Below are 20543 nucleotides of genomic sequence, written 5' to 3'. Positions count from 1 at the left end.
AGCTCTCTTGTTGATGGTACTTACTGTAATGTGATACTGCGCCTGACTCAGCAAAGCAAGTTAAACGGACTAAGAAGGTGATCGGGATTTACATGTGAATGCGATTATACAGGTCAACAATGGACAAATGTTATCATAATATTTAGGCTTGGAAGTCACAAAGCAATTATTTATACATTGTGAACCCAACTGCCAAACTAGGGTAGCTTGAATCTGGGTTTTAAACTGTCCAGGACACCATTGGCCTGGTGTTTCTTGTGGCATATCAGAGTTTCCGAGGGGAATTAAATGTCATTAAATCAACTGTGCCAAAATGAAGGCCTTGAAGGGATATTTCAGGATTTTTGACATAGGGCCTCATTTCCTAGTTATCCTGAGAGAATGTTGCTGATTTCTGGAGATATTTTTTTGGGAATTCACGCAGTTCTTATATTTGAAGAGTTTCGTGGCGCTAGGCTAATGCAAGGCTAGCGCATTTCTATGGTATCAGCTAGCCTGCATTAAAAACAGTCCGACCCGCTCCACAGTGCACCTGAGGCAAATCACTTATAACGCCAGACTAACCATATAAATGTCTGTGTCGATAGAGTAATTTTAACCATTTTGCATTTAAAATACCTTATATTTGAGCAGCATCCGCTTCGTGGTTGTATAAGCTACGCAGCGGCGGAGTGACTAGAAAATAGTCCCTCAAAATGCGATCATTCATGTGATGCAAGGTCAGTTATATTCCAAAAACTATTCTATCGACACAGACATTTATATGGTTAGTCTGGCGTTATAAGTGATTTGCCTCAGGTGCACTGTGGAGCGGGTCAGACTGTTTTTAATGCAGGCTAGCTGATACCATAGAAATGTGCTAGCCTTGCACTAGCCTAGCTCCACATATCTCTTCAAATATGAGAACTGCATGAATTACAAAAACAATATCTCCAGAAACTAGGAAATGAGGCCCTATGTCAAAAATCCTGAAATACCCCTTTAAATGGCATTAAAACGCATTAAATTGGATTCAAACTGGCATAACATCTAAATTTATTGGAAAATTATGACATTAATCAATCTCTACTGTATAATACCAAATTATTGTTTAAAACATATTCAGCTGCAGGCTAAATTTTGTTTGATAATAATGTGCTTGTTTTGTCCAATTCTCTTTCCTCTGTTTGATGAAATGTTTGCGAATTAAAAAGAAGAAAGAAATATATAAAGAAGGTCCCATAGGTTTTTTTCTCCTCTGCCATCAGACTCATGAACGAACAGTAAATGACAATAGTATGACAATAAAACCTATTCTGAACGAGATTTCTTTTTTTTTTTTTTTTTCTAAACGTTTTTTGTTACTGAATTGTTAATACTCATTTTCAACTTTCCAAAACCATCCCTGACATCCCAATTCTTCTCACAGGGATGAGTTTATAAGCACGTTTCACAACAAATTTTGAAGACTTTTTGCATGCTTCTTGTTTCATTGATAAATATACAAACAAAACTACAATCTGGTAGGGGGCTTTTAACTTATTTAACTATTTTAAATTTTCCAGTTGCAATGCAGCTAAAACACATTTAAAAGTGCAAAGATGTATAAATTTCCAACAAACCAAACAAAAATAATGCTATATTTCCAAACTAGAAAGCAGGGAGTGAGATCTGGTTTAAAGGTGCATTATGCAACTTAGTATGTGGAAAAAAAAGTTGATATTTGTGTGTATTTGACCTTGTAGTGACCAAGCGGCTGTATGAGTGGTCAGCATGACGCCTTTACTTTCCAGCACAGTGGCCTCTAGGACGCTGCAGGATCGATTGTTTAGAAGAGTTTCTCCTCTCACCAGAAAACCTACTAAACAATTGATCCTGGAGCGTTGTGCAGACCACCGTGATCAAAAGCAAAGACGCCATGCTGACCACTCATACAGCCGCTTGATCACTACAAGGTCAAATACACACAAATATCAACCTCTTTTTCACATAAAAAGTTGCATAATGCAGCTTTAATGCTTTGCGACTACTGTCCAGATGCTTCAGAAGATGTTCATTTGTTGTTGAAAGTAAAATGATTATAATGTGAACTGTGTGCAGCCTCACCTCTCGGAGCATGGGGTCGCTGATGTTGCTCAGGTTGACTGCTCCCTCATACGTCAGGTAGTAGAACACGTTGAGAGCTCTGGCGGCTTCAGGCCCCTGCTGCTTGTACCCGAAGATCAGGTCTATCCACTGGTGGAGCTGGCACGACACAAACTCGCTCTCCAAGGCCTGCAGAGACGCGAGAAAATGACGATTATTTCTCAACAGCAGATGTAGCCCATTTCCCGTACAACACTGCCAAATGGCGGTCCCAGAGGGTATCATCGAACGGCAGTTTTAACTAATCTCCTCAAAGATTCGCTTTAAAACCCTTATAGAAAATGAATTTGTATGATTTTAGGATCTGCTACATAGTAAAATAGTAAAGCAACAATTAAAAAATGTCTGAAAACTGAGCCCACTGCGTTTCTTTAGGGAGCCATTTTGTAGCTTTTCTTTGTTCTTCCTGGAAAAAAGGAAGAAGCGCCGGTCTTATGTCGCCATTACCATAACGCAGACACACAAGCCCTTTTCGCTCCTCATTAGCCGCTAAAGCAGGCTAAAAACATTTATGGTTTTGTCATAAAAACAGGCCATTGTGTTAATTTGTGTAAAGCTGTCGCCTCACAAAAGCCCTCTAAACACCACCAAATTAGAATGAGGCAGCCCCTGATTGTCATGGCTGCCTTGTGTCACATTAATTTGCGACAAAACATTAGCCTGTGCTACACTTAAACGGCAATTTATATCATTTAGATTTTTACGGCGCGGCGTGGAGCATCCTTCACCTAAATGTGACTTTCTGACAGCTCATTCGCCGCCTAATTCTGCCCCACTCCTCTAATTACAAGTTTCAGTATCAGGGGCCAAGGAGCAGGCGGTGTGTGTGCGGTTGTGATCACGTTCTGCAAAGGTCTGAAGGCTTTATTTTTTTAAAGTAGGCCTACAAAAAAACTTCCAAGGTCAAATTAATCTTAAGACATTTCATTTGAAGAGGTGGAAGTACTTACATAAGAAGAGTTATTTTACCAATATGCATTTAAAAGGCATACGCATCTCCTATTCATTTAGCATGTTCACATATGAAGTCACTTGAAGACAGTTCTGGCGTTACAACAGTAAACATGCACCTGATCCCTCTATATGCTGCTTTACAAGGGATGCACCGATCCGATACTGGCATCAGATATCGGAGCCGATACTGGAAAAAATACAGTATAGGGTATTGGCTACAAATAACTGCTGAGTTAGTTTTAACCCTCGCAAGTGTATTTTTGATCGCCGCGCAAAATTCTGCGATTAGCAATCGCATGCTAAAACTAGCGGAAGCTAACACTAATGCTAACGAAAACTAATCAAGGCTGGGACAGAAACTATGATAAAAATACCTAAAGTAGCCAAATAAAAGAAAATAACCACTGCTGTAGCCAAGTATTTGTATTTTAATTTAAGAAATAACTGATCTAATATATTGATCAGATCACTTCATGTGAGTTGTTTATATTAATGTAACCTAAAGCCTGTCATTTACCCAGGGATATTTAGTGTAGAAAAGTCATCCTTGCTAAATGTTTATTCAAGAGTTTATCAATAGATATAATTGATAGTTGATCTGTAACATGACAACAATATGGCTTTATTGATCTTACAATGGAGAAGAGTACATTTTCACTCAGAGAAAGCCAGTTTTAAGAAAGTCTCTTGGTGTCGGTAAATATTGTATATCGGCAGATACTCAAACTATCTCTACTTAAAACATCCACGACCTCCGAAAGAGAAGCAGCAATTTTGAAAGAACCGGCTCAGAAAGTTGCGCAGATACAATGTATTATTATTATTTCATAGTACAGTAGTCCAACAGGAGGCTCCAGAGCTGAAGACAAGCGCTTGGAACCAAAGCATATACTGTATTTTGCAAAAGGGAATTTTACAAGAAATCAGAGATGGATGATATTAATTATATCATAATCAATACAGCCAAACACATTCCACAGTTCCACCTATGGGCAAAACAAAACCGTATGCTAAAACAAAAAAAGCCTCCCAGATCAGCCCCCCCCAGTCTCAGGCAGTTGGCTCCATGTCCATCTTTCTTCCTGACAGCACGATACTCCGCTGCGTCACGAGGCAGTACCTTATATTAATGTTGGGTTATAAGGCCGGGGACCCCCACTCATTTTAATACAGCTCAGTGGTGTGTGTCTGTGCAGGAGAGAGGAGTTTATTATGCATGAGGCCTGACCTTTGCTTCCTGGTTCCTAAAACTAAAGCTAGGTCTGATGGCTATTTAATAGGCACTGCAATCTCACGTCAATCTGCAGGAAAAACAAAGACCAGCTGTGATTTTATGGTCAATCTTGGAAAATACGTATGGAAATGACAATTCAACCGAGGGGTTAAGACTGTGGCGATAAAATCCATGGGATAAAACAAGTGCGTACAAAGGAACAATATGCAAACGCTCACTAACTAGTATCAACTAACAAGCTTGCTTTCGTTGTACTGTGCAGTTTTTGGATTGGCTGCATATGTTTATCCACTTAAAAGCTTTATGCTAAACACCTAAGACCAGTGGGTGGCGCTGTGTTGTGGCGTAGAGGTCAATGCCACAAACTCACGACAAGACAGAAGCTTTGTCGTCATTGTGTGGTCGTACAAGTGGTAAATTTGGACCCGATCTTGTTGTTTTTGAAGCGATAGCGAACCCTGGACCTTTATGCTCTGAGTGAGTTTTGAGAGGTGTCTTGCCAAGGGACAGGGCAAAGTCACTCACCCCCCCACCTCCAAATAAATCCAAAAATTCTCAGTTATTGTCGGCATCCGAAACAGGTCGCCCGACACAACAAAGAGACTCCCCCCGGTGCTTCCAGGGTTGTACTTCATCACGTCCACAACAATGGGGCGTGTGGAGGTTCCCGCGACTCCGACCCCCTATCAGCATTTACATAAAGGCATGCTAAATTATTCATTAATTATCAGAGCGTCCCCGGTGGATGAGGATGACACACACGCTGGCTGCTAATTGGCCCATCAATAACACGGCGCGCTCCTCCTGAAGTGGCACCAGATCCCTCCTCAGGAATCTGCTATCTGCACCAACCTTCTGCTCCGACGTTGTCCTCGCGGTCCGACGTGAGGGGATGCTTTCGCACCTGCCCGTGACATGGTACAAATGAGCCGCGGTCCAGACGGAATGTGCACGGCAACATTTGGGAGGTGGGGAGAGTTTTTAGCCTTGTGCTATTTGTCTTTGTACACCACAGAAAAAGATATGTACAGTCAGTAAGCCGGCGACTCACGGAAGCTACAGAGTTCTGTAGCCTGTTCAATGTAGTTTTCCTATAGCCGTTAGCATTAGCCATCAAAGAGACATGTTATGAAAGGGGCATGGCTTAGCAAAGGGGAAAAAAGTGTGTTACGGAAATCATGAATGTTTTGAAAGCAGGTTGTTCAGTAGAGTGAAAAACAAGAACTCGAAGCTATCCATTAGTATGTAGCATGAAGCTAACAATAGCATTAAGGTTAAATGTACAAATTCAGGCTATTAAACCACTTTGTTCCTGTCCACGTCTCTTTAATCTTATTTTTGTATAACCTATAGATTCATAATTCAGCCTTTGTAAAGGGGCTAGATGCAAGTTAGCCATTTTATACTCACTACTGCCACCTCAGGTCATACGTCCAATTGCAGCTTGTGCATGACGGCACTTCGGACCCGAATTAACACCTTTTTGAGTGACAGTGCAGGATTTGAGAGCCAGTTGTGGTGAGTTGGTCTGGGCTCAACTCTGTATAGTCCCTTTAAGTAGTGGTGGAGCAATAAGTGAAAGAGTTTTACTTTTTCCTTTGTTTTCCCCGAGAACGTGACCATTCATGGCATAATTCCCCGAGGTGCTATCTGTATCTACTGTATGTTGCACATTGTGAGTGATCAAGATATTGTCAATGGGTCAACCAAATTTATGTGACGTCAACATGTGTTTTAAATATTTTCTGAATAATAAAGTCCTATTGAGATTTTACTGAGGTAAATGTGTCAAAATGGCGACTCGACCCTGAGGTAAAAGCTACATCATATAACTTTACACTGATTGCTGTGGTGAAAGCTGCCCATCTAGACACCACTAAACCTCCTCTCTTAATACTCATGATAGAAACAACACATACGTTAAATAATGCCATGAAATCAACAAGCCATGTTGTTTTTATCATCGGGTTGGCTCCACCATTCATTTGTATGTGGAGAGTCTCTGCTGACACCTCTAATAACTCAAGTGTCCTCTTTGTATCAGTATCAATCTCATATTTAACACCTGTTTGGATCCAATATCAGTGCCTCTGGTAGATGACACCACACATCTTTGAATCAATACAATACCGTTTGGAGTAAGTATATGCCAATACTGAGACTGGTGATTTCAAATGTGTTAAGTCATTTTGTCCAATGTCCAATAGCTGTGAACCAGAATCAATACCCAAATGAGCCAGTATAGTTCTGTTAATACTATACCTACTCATTTCCTTTCCCCAAAAGTCAATCATTTTATATTGGTGATCAAGATAAGATCAAGATGTTCAGTTTGGTGGTGTCAACAAACAAAAAATGTAATAACTCACTCATTCGTTCATGCATATAGTCGGTACGTGCAAGCTTTAAATCCAAAACGAGATTTAATTTCATATTTCCAACTATCAAACTTTTAACAGTCATGACCAATGTTGATGCTATCAGTAAAAAGTAAACAGTTTACACTTCACGGTGATGCCAGTATCCTGAATGCAGCGCTGCTCCGCCGGTCGACTCATGTGTCTGCTTTGCTTTACCTCCGTGTGCATTTTCCCATGTCCAGAGGTGGATTGCGGCGCAGACCTATGGGTGCATGTGTGCCTGTCTGCGGCCTGCGGTTCAGCTTTACGGTGCGGATTGTGCTGGATTTGACCGGGGGCCCTTAACGAGGTGACGGTGAGCGCTTTCCTCCTTCAAGAAAACCTTTTAGGGCCTTATGGAGAACTGTCTGTAAGGATGTTAAAATGTCACTTAACAAATCAATCCTCTCATTTGCATTGTGGCGGTTGGCGGAGAGTGTGCGGAGGTGCCGGTGTGGGCTCGTAATCAAACGCACATGTGAGCCGGGTGTTGTCAGCGCACAATTGTTTTCCCATGTATCGATTACGGATGGATAAAGCAAACACTTGTCAGTCCTGTATACACTAACGCGACTGCCTTAGAGAGAGTTGATCAAAACATCCTGGAAGACCCACGCTCAGCCGGCGACGGGGAAAGTACGGCACAGGCGGACCACAGGTGAAGCTGATTAACTTCAGGGATTAGATTGACACAATATGTTGATGTAAATGTTATGGTTACTGTCCATTTTTCAAACCGAAATATTCAATCTCATTAGCGCCCATCCGGAACAGTTGCTTCTACACTTCCTTGTGCGGCTTGATGGCCTACCTGCTCTAAAACTGGCTCCAAAAACGAGTACTGTGGGTAATGCAAAACACAGTTATAATAAGATGGACATTAGGATATATATAGCTTTCTAAAAAATAAGATAAAAAAAAAGTGAGAACTTCCAAATATAGAGTTTAGGATCATGTCATATTGGAAAGCATTATGGGATTTGTAGCAAACTTTTCATAATAAACTAATGCCGGTTTTAAAACATTTGGACACTACAGTGTGTTAGACGCATTTACTAGTTTTGCTCAGGCTGCAACTAAAGATCATTTTAGTAGTCGACTTGGATAACAATTTTCATGCTTTTGAGATTCTTTAAAAGCCAATTTCAAGCAAGTTAACCTCTTACCCGAGCACATTTTCTCCAGTTTGGCGTTTCTCCAAATCTAAAAGACTTTTTTGTCATGTTGTCGCCGCATTTTGGTCACATTTTGGAAGAGTTTTTGTTGCATCACATTACTATTGCTTTTTTAGTCATGTTTTTCTGTCACTTTTTGTGCCATTTTGTAGCATTTTCAGCCACACTGCGTAGAATTTTAATTTTGAATACATTTCATCAATCAATTTTTCATTTTTATTTTGTGACTGATCATTTCATTATTGGAAAAATACCTCATGAATGCACAAACACAAAAAAAAAACAAGACATCCTAAGACATGACTGTGACTTTACCGGGAGTGGGCACGTCTCCAGCTCGTCTCCATGGAAATGTGACTAAAGTCAGTAGAATGAGAGCATCAAATAGGTTTGGTCCCCATCCAAATCCACTCTCTGTTTCTGTAGTGAGCGGGTCAATATGTTGCGCAGTGTGCCTTTAAGCTTTTAGATTTGGGTAAAGCCAAACTGGAGAAAATGTGCTTGGTTCAGGTGGGGATTAAGAGAATAAGTTATAAAACATGGATAAAAATACGAGAGGTAGTGTATGGATCATTTTTTAGCAAAATGTGCCTTTTTAATGCATCATTATTTATGACTTAATGATTAGGTGTATTTTCACACTGAATGACCTTCCTGACAAACATGAGCCTAAAATGAGATTGGATCGAATGCTTACTGAGAGAGTCACTTCGCAAAGTGACAAAGTGACCTCGCAAAAAAAAAGTCAGCCAAGCAAATATCTACATAATTACAAAAACAATAGAATAGAGAATAGATTATTATCCAGTAAAATCACATCATGCTGCAGTCTCCAGGGCAGACGCGAACTGAACTCTGCCGTTGTTTGGGTTAATGACTCTCCTTCTCCCTCTCTCGGCTACTCCCCTGCCCTCCTGCCTGTGCACCAGTCATCTGATCCTCCAGATCAACTACTCCAGAGCTGCCCTGCCCGAGGTTGACAAGCGCTCTGATTAAAGGGCTTATTAGCCGGCTGTAAATGAGAAGCCGATTGTCATGTTGAAGCAAGAAGAGGAAGCCCCAAGTCAGGTCGGAGAGAGAAGAGAGAGAGAGAGAGAGAAGAAAGAGAGGAGAGAGAGAGGCCCCCCAATATAGCGGAGGAAAGAAAAAGCAACAGCTGACGTAAGGAATGAGATCCCTGAAGCCATCACAGAGCTAACAAACCATTTCCGCCATTCTTTTTAGAGCTACATTTACACAGGCCTCTGAAGTGACTGAGATGAGATTAGAGATAGTAATTGGATGGTAAAATCATAGGCTATCAATTATTTTGCTCCACTATTCCCTTTAAAACCTTTTGTTATTCAGGTTGAAATATTCCGAATTTGTCAATTGGGAGAAAACAAAAAATAAAGATGGCCTTGTACCAAATGCACTTTCTTTGGCAACAAAAGGAAGAGAAATATCTCAAAGTCAACCAGTTACACTGTTCTCCTACATTGACCTGACGTTCGCCTGTGCGAAGCATAATTTCCAACATTGCTTACTGTTGTTGTGCCCTTGGGCAATACAAATAACCCATGTCACCCCATTGTGTGTAAGAGCAGATTTATTGACATTAAACCATGTGTGCTCCAGGAGAACTCGAGAAGAAAAAAACAAATCACCTTTGAGCATGCAAAATCTCCTTTTGAGTAATCCCGTTTTGGTTGTTGACTATTTGTTTTTGTTTTTACCACGGAAATACTCAAATCTGAATTTCTGGCACTTTATTATTTATGAGAAGGAGCACAAATGGTCCTCAACAAGTTTATAAATCGTCTGGACAGGTTTGAGCAAAAAAAAAAGTAGCAGAGTCATTTATGCATTTTTTCCAGATTTGGAGCCCATATAACTGTCACCCAAAAAATATAAATTCTATTGTACTTTCACTTGATCATTGCACTGGCGAAAAAGAAAGTAGATACACACGACTTTCTCTATGTTGTAAACATCTAAAGCCCCACGTCAGGCTGATGGACAGCTGATGGACACCTCCTCCATGCTCCGCTAATCAGACAGGTCAGGACTGTGAGAGTTTGTGGCTACGGGTCAGCGAAGGCCCCTCTCTGCCAAGTGCAACGTGAAACTCCAGCGCGCTCCTCGCTCTCCCTCCCATCTCAGTCATTATCCCACAGCCCGCTCGGAGAGCAACAATATCAAGTTAAAGGGTGAAAAGAAGCAGAGTGAGCAGTGATTGGCAAAGTATCTCTGCAAAAACAAACATGTCATGGTGGATTTGGTCTTAGTCAGACAAGTGACATAGTGTAGAAGTGGGCTAAGTGGTGCAATTTACAGCAAAGACAATAGAGTAAACATGTGTGATTGAGTAAAGGGGATAGAAAGATGGTTGGATTTAACTTGGCAGGCGAAAAACACACAGAATCCTTTCTAGTTTTCGGTCACAATTTCCGTCACTTTTCATAGCAGTGCTGGTAAGACCACAGAGAAAAAAGTAGCACGCAAAATGAAAAGTCGCGAGCATCAGTAGTTACTAAGGTCAATATAGATAGTAACTTCTAGACAAGCTCTCTTCAAACCTACACTTTCCAGCAGCCAGCGGGCACCCTGTCCATCTCCGGCAGAGCTAACAAGCCTGTGCATCTGCGCCGAAAGCCATCACCACAATAGACTGGAGTGGGCAGGAGCTAAGTCAACAGAGGGAGCTGATTAAACGGCGAAGCGCTCTGCAGCAGGGACGAGTCTGGAGAGGGGGCTGGATGAGGGCATATTTGGATAGCTGTTTAAAAGAGACTACTCATCCAGCGTGATTACGGCTCTGGCTCCCGGACTGTAGGAGAGCGCAGATGACATGATTAGGACAAATGACTCAACTGATCAGCTCAAGTGGAGTTAGTGAGAGGGTCGTGTGGGAGCAGGAGTGTGATGGACGGGGATAGATGAGATTGCATAGTGGAAGCAATTGAATTTGGGGGAACAACAAGTGCATTCATAAGCAGGTCAAATGAAGAAAAGACGAAGATGATATATTGTTATTGGATAGCTTTTGCGTGATTTCAGTTTCATTGTGATTTATCTCAGCCCTGCTTTTAACCATGTCATATACTGTTCCCTTATCAAAAATTACACTTGAAACGCCCTTTTCCACCTGCTAATTATGTGATAGTGCCCGCCAACTTCATGCTTGTACAGTCCATACACCTTCACTTGATAATTTCAGGACTCAAATTGAAAGCATTGCAAATTAAAGCAGCACAAAGTAACTTGTTCACCTAATAAATCCTTTTCGCGGGGGTAATACAAGTGTTGATGGGATGTTTGGGGGTCTTTCATCTCCCCCTGGTGTCTCTGGCCATAAAAACACAATTGCAACTTTCCCTGCACTGAGCCTGAGGCCCAATACACACTAATGGAAGACGCTAACAAGCTAACGGGCAAAGCTAACTGCGGGCTAGCACCACTTAAACAGTATTTACAGCCAAATTTGACTGAAAAAAAGTATCTCCATTGTGTAATTGGATGTAAATATCCCTCTCTCCCTTTGTCTTTTTGTCAGCGTAGTATTTACTCTCACGGACAATTAATGAGTAAAAAAACGCACCACGCTACGATACCTGTAGTGGTGCTTATGGCCTCTAGGGGCATGACTTACTTAGTATTGCTTTAAAATGTGTATACACGTGTAGTAAAGCTGCAACAAGCTTCCTCAGCTCTCCAGAGCCTGTCAATCAAAGCCAAAGCTAAAACTTTAAAATATCAAACAACAAAAACCAGCGTGTGTAAAATGATGATACTCCCCTCAGAATTATCAACGGAGAAAACTGCATTCATAGAAACAAAGTCTTTGAATCCAGGCTTTTAAGTTGTTTTTGATATGAATAAAGTCCCCATATAACATGGAGCCTTCTGGAAAAAATAAAGCAAAGGACACCTCTGGGTTCTACCTTTTACACAACAATACACACAATAAACAGGAGGGCTTCAGCAGTAAATGAAGAAACAACCAAAGTAAAAAATTGCGTCCCAAGAGAAGTTGTGTAGGAGAGCAACATAAGTGAGTAAATGTGTCAGCGGCAGTACATCTTTTCATTTCTCAGGCTCATCAGACTCCTCCATTACGTCAGAGAACAGGAGGGATGTGGGACGGGACGGTGGGGGGACGGTGGGGGTGAAGGTCGTAAAACACTAAGCGCACAGTAAACATGTCTTCCCTTATGCATGACAATACCCCAACAGTGAGCGCCCACTGACATGAGCCAGATAACCTCCGCCCCCTCGCGCAAGTTCCCATCCCACAGGAAGGGAAGCAAAAGACGACGCCAAGACGGGTGACTTGAATTGAAAAAGATAAAAAAAAGGAGAAAGTGAAAGCTTGAATCCGCTGTTCTATTACGCGCCATCTCGGCATCACGGCACGCGGAGGGAGCTCCTGGACAATCCCAGCCTGGACCCCCTTAATTAATCCCACTCAACAAAACTTCACCTCCACAAAGCCACAGCACAGCACCTACAACAATCACATCTCAGTCACGTCCGAGCGGCGGTTAGCTGCCGGCCCCTGCAGTGGTTTACCTCAGCTCGCACATGGATTCCTACGGGACCGTCCAGTGGTGGGAAAGAGAAGCCCCCGTGCCTGGTCGGAGCGCGGCGTTCATGAGAGGTGAATGTAAACAGCCCTGATCTCCTGACTCCCGTGTCGCTGGTGGTCTCCAGTAGGGAGCTATCATTGTCCGCGGCCTTGTGGGAAAAATGCGGAATCCACTTATGTCGAGTGTTGGGTTTGTTACTGTACATTTTCCATACAGAGTCTTGAGAGTAGACGAGTAAACAGGCAAGGAACGGTTAGGTCGTTTGCTCAGGATGCACGTACTTGGCAAGGAAGCGGCCGTGCACTTAGCCAAATTCAACTGTGACAGGCGTTATCTAAAAGAGTCCTAAAGATATGAGCCATATTCTGTCAGCTAACTGGCTAAAAGACAATAACGCATCAAAGGAAAAGAGCCAAGATGTGGTGGGTTTAATAGCTTGTTGTCTTATAGGCCTTGAGGAAGCGTAAGGGAAGCAAAAGGAATTCCCAACATCAGAGCCGCTTTGATAATGGACTTGTTGAGGGCAGGAGTTTTGGAAAGAGTGAGAAGCTGTCGGCACATTACAGTGACGAGCTTCAGTCGGAGATGTTCTCAAAGGCTCATAAAAGGAGGTAAATGAGGCTCGGGGGTCAGAAGTCACGTTACACACACTATGATGACGTTGGTTAGAACAAGGCAGATATGTGGGTTATCTCAGCAGCGGAGGCATGAGCTCACCGCAGCAGCTGGCACAGTATGGACACTGATGCTTGTTGTCTTGGTTCGTTATTGCGGAGTGTATTCAGAATTTAAAAGCATAAGTCTAAGAATGCTAATGCTATGTTTTGATACCTTTCTGCAAAAAATAGCATGGCCTGTGTGTAGCTGAACATTGGACTATAGCGAAAGTGCAACATAGCAATAGCAACTAGCCCATCTGTTTTATCAGGGTTTCTACTGGTCGCAGCCAGTCCAAATTAATACTTTTTAGTGTCATTTTGTATGCCTAAACGCTATATTTTTAATGTCACAAATGCAAATACTTCATTTTGTAAGATTTATAAACATTCAATCAAACAGAGGAATGAGGGAAAAGCTTGATACTCAAAACAAAATTGGACACAATGAGTTAGTTTTAGAAGATAGTTTTGTGTTTTTGACAAAAGTATACTGTAAAAATTGTTGAGCAATGCCGTCGTTGTGGGTTCTATCTCTAAGGAAAAAATATATTTTCTAAGAAATTTTCAATTTACTGCCTGTTTTTATCTGAATTCATGCTTTTTAATAATTTCAAGGCCTTAATTCTAGTATAATTATTTACTGACTTAATGCTTTTTAATGCTCCACGTTTATACTATACTGTTGTACTGCAAAATTACTGTACGCTAATGACTGATCAATGGACGACTCACACGATCAAGGTTAAAGTAGAAGTCTGTAAGTTTTCAAAATGAGGAGAGACAGACAATCAATGATCTGGCTCACCTCCCCTCCTGATTGGACATGAAACCTCGTTCCCCGTGCACAGGAAATCTCATCTCATTGGATCATGTGTAAGACTGATTTGTTGCTATTTACTTTATATGAAAATGTAGGCCCAGAAGCTCAAACACATGCATTCTATTTCATTTGTATTACATTTAGACTTCCAGACAATCGCTTTAAGTTACCAAGAACATTAGTGTCGTGATTGTCAATAATAATTGGCCAATACTTCAGCCTGTCAGGAGCTAGCAGTTTTTAAGTAATTTTTGGGTTACTAAGACAACTTCTCATCTTAACCGTTTCTTTTAAGGGTTCCTCAAAATGTCTCCAAATCCCCCCTTGAGTCTATAAGATCAAACTTATGATACATCAAAGTTGTGCCGCTGTTGTTAACTCTTCGACTTCCAGCATTAGCAAGCATCACTCAGCGGGCGTTACCCATTAAACACGGCCTCTCCTGGTGTGTGTGAGACTGGCTGGGCTGAAGTCTGTCATGGCTCTGAGTGAATAGGGGTTTAAAGTGATGTTTTAAGAACGTTAAAGCAGTAATGTGGCTCTCCCATGTGTGTGGTTTGCCAGTCTGTCAGTGCAACATGAGTGAGCGGATGAATGAGACGAACCAAACACGAGAACTCTGAAGCTAAAACTAAAGACCTATGAGTTGAATGGGAATATATTGTAGTGGTAAGTCGTAATTTTATGCTGGCACTGGATAAAGGAGGGATGGTTGTATTTCTACCAAGTCTGGAATAAGTGAGTTGAATATGGAACGGCACTAACACTAACAATAATGATCTTTCCTGATTGGTTAACAAATACGCAATGCCTCTTTTGGCGAATAGATCAAACTGTCTTTTCCAAACCATAACCGTTTTTAACCTTCACTCCCACTCGTATGAATCAACATGCAGGCGAGACGGACCCCTAAATCTCCCGGAACATGTCTTAGGGCCTCTCCATGTTTCATACAAAGCCTGTGGTTTAGACTGCTGCATATCAGAGGCTTTAGCAAAGCCCTGGTCCCGGTGACAGCCCAGGTAAACAGCACACTGGCTAACCTGCGACCGCGCTAATGCTATACAGACACACTCATACGTGCAGCGCTGTGTCACGCCGTCTGACAGTGCCCAGAGACGTGTAGTTATCTGCCGGAGGAGGGATCAAGTTCTTAACCTCTCCTCCGACCCCGTGGTAAAAACAACAGAAGCCCCTGATCTCTGTGGCACGCCGCCCGGAGACCCCGCTGTCTCCACCTCGGTGCTTGACGGGTGGAGGAACGGGGAGGGTGCCTCGGCAACACAAACAAGCGTGTACGTTTATTGTCGTTGTAGTTTATTGTGTACTGTGTATTTACATGAAGATGCCATCAGAGCATTGTTTGTCAAAATGTAATGAAGACGTGTTAATGGTATTTATGTAATGACTATTGTAAAAAAAAAAATGTTAAAGTACCAAAAAGCGATTGCCGTAGGATATGAGTAGGTTTCAATAGGCACCAACAACTAAAATGAAAAGATGTAATCTAAAATCACTACAATAATCTGCAAGATTAATACTGACTAAAACAGCACAAGTCAAGTTAGAAGATGGTTGTGGGATAGTCTGGGATAGTCCAGGAGCCAGAACCGCTGCTCAGGGCCACTGTAGCTAACTACTATTTTTCATTAGAGTATACCTTGGGCCATTACCAACCGTCGGTTGCAACTCAGTTCCAGGAGCCTAAAAAACACTACGGGGCAGGCTTCAGGCGGAACTCGATTGTGATTCTGTTCAAAGTCGTGCTGTGTCCACATGCAGAGTCACAGACTGATGAAAGAAAGCTGACACGATGAAGAACATAGTAATATGACGATGTAGAGCTTTCTGTTTCCAAATCTTAAACTATTTATCTACAAAAATGCTAAACAAATGTCATAAAGATGAGAAAAGCACATCACAAATGTACACATTATTGTCTTTTGTCATTTACCATTTCAAATGTAAATAGAAAACTTCCCATTAGCTTCATATTAAGCCTTAGATGAGCACCCTACCTCAATGGGATCCCCAGCTATAAGAGAATGTGTTCCATGCTCCCTCTCCGAGGCGTGGAATTCTCATGCATTTGTCTATATAGACCATTCAATTGAAAAGTTTAAGGATTACAACATAAAGGAACAGGCCACAGTTTTTACATACTGATATATGTTCTTGCCTTAGCTTAGACGAGTGGATTCGTACCTGTCTAAGTGTTTGTGTGACTAGACTTGGATTGTGTAAAGGCTCACATAACTGTATTGAAATAGGGAAAACATGGAACAGCTTGGTAGCTTCTAACTTCACCACAGTTTGCTGGGAGAGGCTGGGAGAGGCTGAACGCTAACAACATTTGCGTGACTCAGCGCACGCACAAAGACCAGACAGGTACGCATCAACTCATGTAAGCTAAGGTAAGAACATATCTCAGTATGTAAAAATGGCAACCTATTCCTTTGGCCTTTTGGGATTTGTCTTGGCACAGTTGATATTGATAAACAAAATATCCTGAGAGTAAAATTTGGGCTTTGTATCTTTTTTAATTTACGAGATTTGGGGGCTTTTGTAGGGGGTATGGTTAGAATCAGGCTTTGATTAAATCAACAAGTTTCATTGAGTTAGGTGTTGTGAGCAGTCTCATCACTATCAATGTTAACAAGACAACAAAATTACTTGTGCTATCATTCATATTTGACAGGAGCAGTAAGCATAAAAAAATGAAGAGAAAAACATTGTAAACCACTATAAGACTCGAGGGTAAATGTATCAGAACTGGATGTGCGGAAAGCAATTACGAATAAATAGTCTCTTAAAAACGCACTGGTTGTTGCGCATTGAAGCCATATTCAAGTCCATAATTAGCAGACCGTCCAGATTACTCAAAGAGACTGCTTTTATGACATGATTAGAGCACAATCATCGTGCGGTGGAAGAGATTAGCTCCAACAACATCCAGGATTATGGTTCTGCGTCTGACAGCGCGGAGATGCCGAACCTCCGCAGATGTACAGCACTATAAACCAGTGGAACGCCTGCCATAATGTTTAGACCTGGGCCTATTTTTCATCCGCAGCCCTGACACGCTCACTCATAACCGAAACAAGCGGCCGTTTTGCAGAGCAGCGTGATCCTTTACTGTGAGAGCTTTTTAATGGACTTTCCAGATTGGGGCCCTAATTAGCTGTTAATCACGCCGGGCTCATAAGCGGAGAGGAGACAGGCTGCGTCGTTAGCGTTAGTGTTTGCGTGTATCCCGCTCCCGCTGCCTGTCCTCGTGCGTGGAGGAGCCATTAGCGGCAGACGAGCTTAAAGAGAGCCAAGCAGGCCATTAGCCGGTGAAGTCTTCCCCTGGTCCTGCTCATCTCTCTGCAGACGCTGGCACAGTCGCCAGCTGACACGCCTAATGCCAGTGATCTGTCACTACCTCTGGGCTGTCCTCCCACGCACCGCTGCTCATGTCCAGGGCAAGGCTTTACTTTGATTCTTCGGCTCTTTCATCCTGTCTGTGCTGGAAGTGGACGGGTCCAAACAGAAAAACACTGGGCAAAATAAAGGGATGTAGTGAGCAAAATCTCACAGATGAAATGTTATATCTATTACCTAAAGTGTTCTTCCATAATATCTTAAAGCTGAGCATGATAAAGCTTCTTATTACATTCTAGGGTCGTTTGATGATTTGAAGCCTGCACTCCATTTTTCTTCTCTTTTCAAATATGTTGAAATATACAGTATATGTAAGAGAGAACCAAACTTTATTGTTCAATTTGGATAACAAAATAAATGGCATCAAAGTATAATTCTCAGCAGTGTTATTACTAAATGCTTTGGCCGACTTGTGAGCCAACGTCTCTGGAAAAGGCCATCAAAGGATCTCAGGACAAAAACGCATGCGTGGCCAATAACGGTGCACACCAGATGCCACCAGTGTCCTGTGCCATCCAGCTCACAACATGCTGACAGCCCAAAGCAGAGCCGTGTGATTAATGATCGGGTCCTGGTCATATCAGTGCTGTTTAACAGAGCTCACCACAGCAGTGAGCAGGTCACAGAGCCCACCCAGACCCATCAGGTCTCATTATGGACGGGCATGCACACTCAGACACAGACACAGCCGTGTGTGTGTCTAATGCACTGGGAGAGAATCAGGCCAACATCTATCAGTGCTCGGGCAGGGCCTAAGATGTAAAAGAGTAATATCACAATAAGGATATAAATGACAACATAGTAAAACATACGATTGGGAAAGCTAATTATTAACTTGAATCCTCTTTACTTATAACGCCCAGGCCAAATATCAATGTACTGAAAAGGCTAAGCTTCTGAGAGCCCACATACTTCACATAAGTCCATTCAACTGTAGTGTAGCACAGTGCGCAGTCTAACTACTACGGCTGGGATAAAATATCAGATCGCAATACTAAGTAGCAATACTATATCAAAACATGTGTTTGGAGGCATTTTTATCACACACTCCTCGTTTTCCAGTGACAGTTACACAGCACTTTGTAACATTTTGTGATGATTCACTTTTCTATCATAAAACTTCAATAAATGTCAAATGGCATTTGGTTTGTAAAGTTTGGACACATGACTTTTTACAAATTAGCAAAGGCCAACCAACTTTGCTCTGCCCAATCCTGTCAGGCCTTGGAAGCCAAGCAGGGAAGGGCTTGGGAGGACTTGGATGGGAGACCGTTTTGGAACATCAGGAAGCCTAGCGAATGTAGTGAGTGAGTGAGTGGTTGGTGGTGGTTGGAGGGGCTGATGGCGCAGACTGGTTGCCTCGCTTCCGTCAGTCGACCCCAGGGCAGCTGTGGCTACAATAGTAGCTTACCACCACGGAGTATGGAGTGAATGAATAGTGCAATGTAAAGCGACTTTGAGTGTCCAGAAAAGCGCTATATAAAACCGATGCATTATTATTTATTATTATTGTAATGTAAACATATCACTTATCATAATTACTCACTGCATAGCAATACGTATCGGATCAGCCCCTGAGTATCGTGATATGTATCAGATCGTGATAAAAGTGGATCGTCCCAGCTCTACTAACTACACAGTCCAATGCTTTGCTTCTACTGTAAAAAAACAAATGAATATGTTATACAGATAGCGCAATTATTTTCTCTCTGTTTCTTTATCAGCGTATTTTCATTCCAACGTCACATTAACTTATTTCTCGGTTTACCAGCAGTAAAGTGAGCATTAAAGTCTACTTTGTAAATTCACAATATTAAAGATTCTAACTGCCTCCTAAATGAGAGAAGAAATGTCTTCAATTAATAATCTAGTCCTCATCACATTAAAAAAAAAAAACTCTTGATACAATGGAAAACTTCTTCACTTCTCTGGAATCTACATAAACAAATTAAAAAGTGTCTCAAACCCTATCTCTGCTTCTCTCACACCAGCTGTCTTATTCACTTCCTCCTGTCCGGTTCCAAATTCAGCTCCTCCTACCAATTCTGCATTTTCACATCCCACGCCATTTTGTACACGTCCGAAGCCTCTCAAGTTCACCCACTCCAACATAATTGTCTGTAAACAAAACTTCAGGACGCTAAACAGAGCGAGCTGACTAAAATTCTACAAAACAATGACGTTACTCCACGGCTGCATACTTTGAATCTTGACCTTGGTGCACTGGGGGTAACCCAAAACTTTTAAAAAGGAGCGAGCTCTAAACGGAGATGACAAGGGCGTGATTGAGGTCCAGCTTATCCCGGACAGTAAATCTATGCGGTGTTTGTGACCTCCTGAGCGAGAGCGACGTAATCGGATCCGGAAAACCCGCCTTGTTTTTCCCTGAGAAACCGGAGTGTCTTATGAACGAGGAGAAAACGACTCCCATCAAAATATGACAAGCAGGTTTGACGTTGGACATACACAGATGAGCTGAAGGGGAGATGGAATCGTGAAGTCGATGAGGTCTTGCCGTGAGGAAGGAGGTGATGAAGCGGAGGTCGCGTGGGGTCATTCAGCCGTCGCACCGGTCATGTCGAGGGATCCGGGCTCAGGTAACAGGAAGGACCACGAGACGCGCAGGAAATAACAGTGTCTCTTTGAATTAGCTTTTTCAGGTAAAGACGGGAAGAGAAAGCGCAGAACGGACATGATTGAACTGCTCAATATGTCGACAGCCTAGGATTTTTCATACCATGTGTGGAAGTGGAGAGGAATTGACAGGACCCTGAGAATAATAATACAACTTTTGTGAATATTCCTGGCCTTTGTAATTAATTAATCGCAATTAATCGCATTTACGCATCATTTAATTTGGGTTGTATTTATTTTTAGACGTTTATTTTAGATGCTTCTTTGTCTTTTCCTACATTTTCCATTATTTTAGGTGGAGATGTGAGGCTTGTGTGATCATTTCAAACACTTCAAATACAGTTTGATTTCTTTTGGTTTAAGTGGTATTTGTGTTGGCTTGTGAGAATCAATAGTTTTGTACAGGAAAAAGGAAACTGAAAAAGTGTCTGTGCTGCTAAAGTAAAGTGAGATTAGTATTTTAATCACACTAATAAAACTGATAAACAAAAACAAAAATCTTTGAAAACTAATGTGAAGCATGTTGCCAGACACTACAGGGCCTGATTGACTT

At 41.9% G+C, this 20543-nt stretch overlaps 1 protein-coding gene across 15 annotated transcripts in view; it reads right to left on the bottom strand.

The window, feature by feature from the left end:
* The window catches only part of lrba (LPS-responsive vesicle trafficking, beach and anchor containing), a 462623-nt gene that overhangs the window by 261190 nt on the left and 180890 nt on the right, over positions 1 to 20543 (bottom strand). For all 15 annotated transcript variants that reach the window (XM_079552680.1, XM_079552675.1, XM_079552684.1 and 12 more), the window contains one exon: positions 2086 to 2253. In XM_079552680.1, the coding sequence (XP_079408806.1) occupies positions 2086 to 2253 (168 nt within the window). The remainder of the gene's footprint in view (positions 1 to 2085; positions 2254 to 20543) is intronic.

Source organism: Gobius niger, assembly GCF_951799975.1.
Source record: "Gobius niger genome assembly, chromosome: 3".
Classification (NCBI taxonomy): Eukaryota; Metazoa; Chordata; class Actinopteri; order Gobiiformes; family Gobiidae; genus Gobius; species Gobius niger.
This window is presented reverse-complemented; position numbering and strand designations above follow the sequence as displayed.